General features: G+C 37.9%; 1 protein-coding gene across 1 annotated transcript; it reads left to right on the forward strand.

Annotated features, from left to right (window-relative positions):
• Positions 1 to 3,670: 3,670 nt before the first annotated feature.
• LOC311173843 (butyrophilin-like protein 2) lies at positions 3,671 to 8,952 on the forward strand (the record flags this gene model as incomplete). The annotated part of the gene is made up of 2 exons (XM_084237933.1): positions 3,671 to 3,917; positions 8,642 to 8,952. 2 exons carry the CDS (start codon positions 3,671 to 3,673, stop codon positions 8,950 to 8,952), a joined length of 558 nt encoding a protein of 185 aa, XP_084094059.1.
• Positions 8,953 to 9,208: the final 256 nt, after the last annotated feature.

The raw sequence follows: 9,208 nt of genomic DNA on the forward strand, positions 1-9,208 counted from the left end.
CCATAAAATGAATGTATATAATTAAGGTCACAAATAATTTTTTAAGGTTTATTTTATACTTCTGTTCAAAAACAAAATCCATCTGAATAAATGAGATCTAACTGGCTTTATTAAATGATTTATGAATCAGGCAGCAGCATTCCCTCTAGGAAGTAGAGAGGTCCTGCAAGAAGTTGTATAAAATGGAAGGCTTTGCATGGTTAGAAAGAGGTTAGGCCAAGGTATTTAACAAAAGAAAAATTTTTTTCAGGCAAAATACTTCTCCTCAGGGAAAGGCAGTACAGTCTTATAATTCAGATTACTAGTGCTGATCAGGAAACTTCATATTGGTTAGTTTAAATTTCCACTTTTGGGAGAGACTGAAACTTCAATTAGGTTAGATTGTGAGTGTAGGGTAAATGAGTTAATCAGGCTTTTTACACCACTAGCCTCTCTGGCTATCACCTGCATCCTTGATCCTGTAGATGCAGAAGGTGCCTGGGAGTGCAGCCAAGGGGCACACATGCCTATTGTGGACACATGAAGTATGGGTGTGCATGCATATGTAAGTGTGCATACCTGAACCTAGAGGCTGGGATCAAAGCTGTGGCAGCAGCAGCAGTGAGATGACAAGTGATGTGACTGTAACAGGGTGGTCCCCAGGAAAAGGGGAGGTTCCAGGTTCCTTACCCTACTCAAGATAGGGTGTCACTGAGAAGGGAGGAGAAGAAACTGAAGAGGAGACTGGGGAAGGAAGGAAGGAGGATAGGGAGCAAGAAGGAAACCTGGAGGAGGCACATGGAGCGGAGAGACCTGTGAAGAAGTTGTGCTTGCTTTTTGGTCCTGGATTGATTGAAAAAGATGTGGGTGAGAGACCCCTTGAGAGGTTAACAGTGGCAGCTTTTATCTTGATTTTATTTTGTTCTTTTCCTTCCAGACTTGTCTGGCTGTTTCTGACCCTTTTCTATGGATGCCTGCCAGGAGGTGCCTTAGACTTGTGGCAAGCTTTCAGGCCTTAGAGTCCCTGAAAGTTGGCTTTGGGCCAACTCTGTTTTTCTAGGCATTTACCCATGAGGGGATAGGTAACTTCAGGTGCTTGATTTAGAAACTATATTCTTCCCCTATTCTTCCCCTTTTCTGTATTTCACACTAATTGCATTAAAATCCTTTCCATTGAAGGTCTTATGCATTAGAGTATGTTTGTTCTTGATGGGGCAGACAGCAAAACAGACTTAGATGGGTATATTTGGGGGTTTGGGGGTGCCTCTCTCCCTGTCCTGCAACATGACTACAGAAGAGGTGAGACTATGAGATGAGGCAAGAGAGAGGATGCCAGAGAGAGCCCAGAGAAAGAGTGTAAAGATTCGTGGGCTGCTGGTAGGCTCAGTTGCCTGCTTGCCTCCCTGTTCATCCACTGACCCGTGGCTGCCTCCATGCATGCCAGCCTCTTTTCCTGGGGTACCTGTGGACCTGGCTTCCTGGAGAGCTCTAAAGCTGTAAAATGCACTGAGGGCTCCCAAACTCTTCTTCATCTGTCTGCCCAAATCCATAATGCACTTGCCCTGTGTTTGCTGGCACTAGAGTAAATCTTGGTGGGGTGTTTTATGAATGACTCTATTTTGGGCCTGTTACCTTTTTTGAACATCATAAATTTTATAAAACTTCAAAATGTTCTAAGAATTTCCTGAGCCCCCAAATTAATAATATACACGACTAAATCTTTGTTAGATATATGCCAGTTGCTCCATTTAATAGCAAAAAGTGACAGTCTGTTTTTATTTTTTTGGAGTGGTGGGAGTCAAACTGGTATATGTGAAGTTGCATTGCATTTATCTCATTAACATGATGTTCCTTATTTTGGTTGGGTGTCCTCTTTCATGTTATGTTTGTGCCTTTTAACAATTTTTCTATTGAACTGCTTCTGTTTTCCAATTATTTGAACTTTTTTTTAAAAGCATGCATGTTTTGGATAATACCCCTTTGCTAGGTATATATGCTCCAATTGTCTTCTTCCAAATAAGTTTATTTTTCCCTTTCCTTAAAATATCATTTGAGTCACAGAAGTTCGCCCCTCCTCAACAGGCAGCAATGGATCTGATTTCCTTCCTACAGCTCTCCCTTTCGCAGAATGTCATATAAATGCGGGAAAGAAAATGTTCTCCAAAAATGTAGAAAAGAACCTAACAGTTTTATTATTAAATAAGCATTAATCCAGACTATGATACATATCAGAGACAATCCACTAATAAATTGATCACATAAGAAATAATTCATTGATGAGACTTCAAGGCAAAAGGAAATCTCACCCACTTACCCATCCAGGTTGATACAATCCATTACATTCAAGTCTTTAATCAAAAGATGAGATAACTTGTCTTTAAGTAAAATTATTTGCCAGTACCATTTGAATATATTCTTAACCTCAAATTTATCTAGTAATTGGGACCGTCATCTGTTTTTATTGCCATTATTTAAAGAAAAGGAGAAGCTCTACCCTATGACAACACGCAGGTTACTGCAACTACACTCCTAGAATCTATATAGTAATGTTTTCAAATATTTATACTTAGCATATGCTCTTACATATTTTCTAAAATGGGAACAGATTTTAAATGTCTATCTTTTCTTAACACAAAAACATCATTTTTTTTTAAGATTTCATTCTTTTCATTTTTATTACTCATTTACTCTTTTTTTTCCCCACCAACTTTTATTATTTATTTATTTATTTATTTTTAAATAATAAATTTTATTTTTATATTCCCCCATACAACTGCACATGCCCCATACTGACCCCAATCCCTCCCCTCCTGGCCCCCACCCCCAAAAAGTGTCTCTGGTTCATAGTTTTTTGTTGATTTTGATTTTCACTTTCTTATAGTTATTCATTTTCCTGACCCCTTATTTAAGTTTTCTAGATTCCTGCTATGAGTGAGACCATCCGGTATTTTTCTTTTTCTTTTTGGCTTATTTCGCTGAGCATGATCCCTTCCAGCGCCATCCATGTTGCTGCAAATTGCATGTGTTTATCTTTTTTGAATGCTGAGTAATATTCCATGGTATATATGTACCACATCTTCTTGATCCAGTCATCTATTTTAATGATTTCACACTATATTTCAATATTAGTTATACTATGTTGGGTAATACATGTTATGAAACAAGGGAGATTTGGTTGTTGATATTAGAATTTCCAGTTTGTGCCTTAATATTTGAGGGCAAATTATCACTCAATGACTAAATTAATTAATCACTGACTCAATTATTAATCACTTACTCACTTAATCTCCTGATCTAAAAATGAGGGTAACACTTTATAATACGAGGAATTTATGAGACTTACGTGATTTATATAAATTTGAAGTCTAGTCTTAGGCAATTTTGATTAAGATCATTTTACTGTCGTACACTAACATCATGTCCTGTTATTACTTTTATATCACCAATGTATTTGGATATCCTTACTTTAGATCTACTCACTAGCTAGACTCCCTTTGCTGGTTGAAATGGTTTATTTTTCTTGCAGAGGGTCACAACCATACTTACCACAGTCTTAGTGATGATTCCATCATTTTCTTAATTACTTCCAGGGAAATTCCATGTGATAGGACCAAAAGCACCCATCATTGCCTTCGTCGGGAAAGCGGCTGTGTTGCCCTGCCACCTTGACTCAGAGATGAATGCTCAGAACATGGAGGTGAGATGGTACCGGAAGGAACCTTCAGGTGTGGTGCATCGTTCTGGTACTGCCCAGGATTCTACGCATCAGCAGATGCCACAGTATCAAGGAAGGACAGAGTTCCTCCGTGAGAATATCACCAAAGGGCAGGTGGCCCTGAGGATCCATCCCATCTCCCCTTCAGATGATGGGGTATACAGTTGTTTCTTTGAAAGCTCCACACACTATGAGGAAGCACATTTTGAAGTGCGGATCACAGGTGAGTCTCAGGAATGAAAACTCTCACATAATTTGTATTATGCTTTGGCCTAATCTGTGTTCTATAATGCTGGAATAGATAATGAGAAGGGGTGACAGAGTTTATACAAATGCAGTGATGAAATGCCAGGAATGTTATATAGGTGAAGCTCATCTATTCAGTCTTCTGACTTCATTTTTTTTATATTTAAATTTTTATCATTGCATTTTATATAACATTTTATAATGAGATGTGCATCATCAAAAATGAAGATATGTATATATCATATTATTCATCACTGACAGTCCAAGTTGGACTTCATCATACAGTTGTAGGTTGAATGGAAGGGTTTCTTGTACATGAAGAACAAATGTCCTTGCATGTGAGAACCCCAGAAATGCTTTGGGGGCATTGGAATTACTACATGATCCTGGCAACCAATGAACAATGTTCCAGTTCTTCATGAAATCGTATTATCCCATTAAAATGGTTTCCTATACTTGCAAAAAAAAAAAAAGAAATATATTCACATATATTTCTTTATTATTTCTTAACATAGTTATTTAAAGTGAAGAGAGAACAGGGATTCTGATATGTTCTATTTTGGAAAAGTATCAGGAATGCATTGCATTCTATGTTTCAAAACCCAGAAGAATTCTGTTGAGCCCACTATCAGGCCTGGGATTTCTGCACCTCATTCCTGTCTGCAGGCAACACATTATTTTCCAGCCAAATGTGGGTCTTGCTTACACTCACCTTGCTATGACATTCTTGTTTATTTGGATACCTGACTAAGTTTGTCTTTATGAACCCCCTGCCTGCTCAGACATTGTCTCCAGAAAAACACCTGCCTTGCCACTGAGAAAGTGTAAGGACGGTTTCTTCAACATACACTGAGCCTGAATCAGTCCTTTCTCTACAAACTTCACAGAACCTGACCTGAACTCAAATAATGAGTTTCTGTATTGCCTCCCTCACCTTGGGTCTTACGAGAAACCTCCCAATCTGTCAGAGAAAATCCAGTAACATTGACCTTCCAAAGACAAAAAAAAAAAATCCCTGACCTGTGGTCACATACCCATGAGTCCCATTCAGTGACAGTATTGGGCATGTCCCTCTAGTGACTTATCCCTCTACTCATATTTAAATAATAAAAGGTGGACACATACATGATCTTTATAAATTAAAGACTACTGCAAAGATAAACTCGCTTTCAATTTTTAGATACTTTTGTGCCCAAGTTTTTGCTAACCAGACTATCCCCTAACAGACTTTCTGCAGTCATGGAGAACATTGTTGTCTCTCTCTGAGATTCCTTTCTGGGTCTATAAAAAACATGCTGCCTTCAACAAATATACTGGAGCTCCTCACAGCAAATAAGTGTCTATTGTATACAAACAGGTGTCACTTCCCCTGGAGACATTGGTCCAGGCACAGGCAGAGCTGGAGAAGTCTTGTTTCATTGTATTGAGCCTTTTATTAAGGTTATTAAGGTTCTTATGGGTGGGGATCTTCCACTCTAATGTGGTAACTAGAGCTACCCACTAGAGTGGGTAATCTAGATGTCTTTCCAGATATAAGACATTGTGCTTTCAAAAACAGGGACATATACTTTGAGTGTTCTCCAGGGAGGCTGCCTTTTGAGTCATGCTTATTTATTACAGCTGGAACCATTTCAATTTTGTGTCTGTTATTCTCAGCCATTCTATATCAGAAAAATAAAGTCTGCTGCTCTTACTTCTACTCATCTAATGCTTCTCATGAGCTTGGGTTGTTCTTCCTGGGATGGATCCACTTGTACCCATCACCCACACCTAGCATAGTGCCGGGTGCTGTGTGGCATTGTGTTTTTGCCAGTTTGAGGGCAAATGTTAGGTCTTGAAATGGAGTCACTGTTCTTCTCTACCTGGAGACATGTGGTTTTCCTGTGTTTTTCTTGATTGTGTTGTTTCTCACACATATCCCTTTTATCCACCCCTCAGATTAAGAGTGGTGTTTAGCCCAGAGTCAGAAATCATTTTCTTCTGGAGATGCAGTCTGCAGGCAAACCTATACTTCAGAGACCTATACTATCCCTTAGAGAAAAGAATTCTTCACACCTTGTATCCAAGCTGTCCCAAATGACTCTCAGTGCTATTTAAATATCCACTGGGTTGTGGGTAATAAAATTTCTGTAGGGTCTGGAACTGCAGAACTGAGTGAATTTTGAATTAAGTTCTGATTAAAGTCACCACTCAACACTGACTTACATTGTGTAACTTATTAATTGCTTCTTACCAGTGGACTATAAATAAGCAAATTCCTCAATTAACCAATGCTAGGGAAACCACAAAAATGATGGTGATTATCAAATTTAGTCAAAATATGAAGATATAAAAAATAAATTATGAGGTCTAGTTATCAAATTACAGAATTAGTCTCATACTAGTGAGAAACTCTAGGTTTTCTTTCCCCAAGATGAATATAAGAGAGTGAAAAATACAAACTCCAAAAATTGATAAAATATGGGATTTATTAAAGTCAGCCTATACACTGTCAGGACCATCCAGATCTCAAATGTGCTAGCTAAAAATTCACAAGAGTGGAGAACCAAGCTAACCTGACTCTCCTCTGCTATTCACATTTTTTCCTCATTTTTGATCCTTGAAAACACAAATACAATTAGATAACTAATGGTTTATCAAATACTTAGAACAGCTTTCAAAACTCTTAAGTTATCCACAGCCACCTCCCCAGCCCTGTCCATTCTCCCTCCTATTCTAGAATTGACAATGGAGTCAAGTAGTTGTAATAGCAACCTTTCCAGAGGCTGTGCTTACCCCTTAGCCCATTTAATTAAAAATTTTTTCCCATCCAGAAGCACACAGAATGTATATTAGGGAAAACAAAAAAAGGAAAGAGACATACCTGCAGGCAGAGAATTGCGAGCCCATTCATTTAAAAGAAAAAAATTACTTGATTCAAAGAATACTGTTTTATCATTAGAAAATCTGGTACCTGAATTATACATTTATCATTTTTTCTACAAATCCCTATTAAATGTCTTTAGAAAATACCTATACATGATTGCATTTTCCTTCAGTTTTCTCAGGAAATAGCCTGAGTGTAACATACAATGGGACATTCTTTCAAATGAAAATTCCCCATTTTTCTCCTTTGTATTCTTAATTGATTAACATTTTAAGATGAACCTCTTAGCACTTTATATGGAATATTCCTTACAAAAACCTAGTAAATTGAGATTGTTTTTATCCTCATTTTCAGAAAGAGAATTGAGGCACAGAGAAATAATCATTAGTGACTGTGGCTACTGGCAGCAGTTACAAACCCTATTCTTTGACTCTAGATTTATCCTCATAACAACGACGCTCTACTATTGAAAGTTACTTAGCTTCTGAAAATAGCGGTTCCCAGTATTGGCACTGGGAGCCATCATTGTGCCATCCATGTCATCATGGGCTTACAGCACGACTTACTAGTCATCCCTTGGTGTTTCTCATGGTCTGGTCATCCAGGCAACATCAGATGATTAATTTTTCTTCACCAGCTTAATTGGAGGTTGTACTTGTTTCCTAGGGTTCCAGTGACAAATTACCACAAACTGGGTAGCTTGAAAACAAATTTCTTTTCTCACATTTATGAAGGTCAATGTCCAAAATCATGGTTTCAGTACTATGTACCCAGTCAATCAGCTATGGAAGAATTCTCACCTTGATCTTCTCCTCTGCTAGCCCTGGGCATTGCTTTGTTTGTGATGGAATCACTCCAGTGTCTGCCTCCATCTAGCACAGCTATTTTCTGTGTGTCTCAGAATCCAGATTTTCCTCTGCTTATGTCAACAGCAATTGATTTATATTTATACTCACCCAAATCCAATATGACTTCATCTTTATTAATTATTAATCTATAAAGATAGTATTTCCAAATAAGTTCACATTTACATATCTTGAAGATAGGGATTTAGATATTTCTTTAAGGGATCACAATTCAACTCCAAACAAGGATGGTTCAATTCCAGTAGATTTGATTCTGTTTTGTATTAGTTATTACAAGACTGTACTACTATTCACTGAACTTTAAAGCTCAGTTGGCTTTATTAATTTTTAAAGTGCTCAGTCGTGAATTGTGCCTATATGCCTCTATGGCTAAACAAGTACAACCTCCTATTAAGCTGGTGTAGAAAAATTATAGAAATCATCTGATGTTGCCTGGATGACCTTACTATGAGAAACACCAAGAGATGACTAGTAAGTAGTACTCTAAGCCCATGGATCACATGGATCACTCTAAGCCATGTGGATCACATTAATGTTGGGAGGAATTTCCTTTTGGAAAGCACCTCTTTTGAAGAAAGGGTAATTGGGAATTGGGTAACAATTACCATTTTGTCACAGTACCACCCATGGATATATACTCTTAGCTTCACAGGCTTGATATATTGTCTGCTACCCAAATTAAGAATCATCAGATAACATGATTAATAATGTTTCAAAGGAGAGGGAGGAAAAAGAAAACAATTGATAGAGACATGTTTGGTTTTTGGGTATTTGAAAAATATTCATATATTTGGTTTAATTTCTCCTCTTGATGGCTCATTGTGGTCAGTATTTTCTAACCCCCACTTTAGTAAATAAGAGAATTGAGATTTATAGATTAATTAATAAACACAAGTTCATGGGCCCATGTGACTGACAATAAAACTCTGGAAGAAATGTACTTTCTCTGTCTCCATTTGTTTTTCCTAGACTCAGGTGTGATTCCTCGTATTCACATTGAGCCCGGTAACACTAAGGAAGTTACGCTGACCTGTACATCCACGGGGTGGTTCCCAGAGCCTGAGGTGCAATGGAGAGACCTGCAAGGACAGCTTTTGGTACCAGACTCTGAGACAATTGCACCAAAAGGAAATGGACTATTTGAAGTGAAAACATCTGTAACAGTGGATAAAGCTTCAGGAGGAGCTGTGTCCTGTCTCATAAGGAACCCAGTCCTCAATGAGGAGAAGGAAGTGCATGTTTCCATGGCAGGTCAGTTTCCTCCAGAGTCAGTGTCCTGAGATATCACTGCTGATCAGGAAGGTCCAACTCTTACAGACCTACGATGAAGGACCTAGAAGGATGTTCTAGTTCATCCATTGTTACTTTGCTATGAATAGCTAGTAAAGATTCATGTTGCCTTGTTTTGTAGTTCTTTGTGACAGAGAAATGCTGTTATTTTACTTTAAAAATGAATGCATAGATGCACAGAAGCATTAAAAGTGTAATGAAGTATTTTGAGGAATTTGTCAAATTCTTTCTAACCTTCTCCTAATC

The sequence above is a fragment of the Talpa europaea genome (genome assembly GCF_964194135.1).
Source record: "Talpa europaea genome assembly, chromosome: 7".
Classification (NCBI taxonomy): domain Eukaryota; kingdom Metazoa; phylum Chordata; class Mammalia; order Eulipotyphla; family Talpidae; genus Talpa; species Talpa europaea.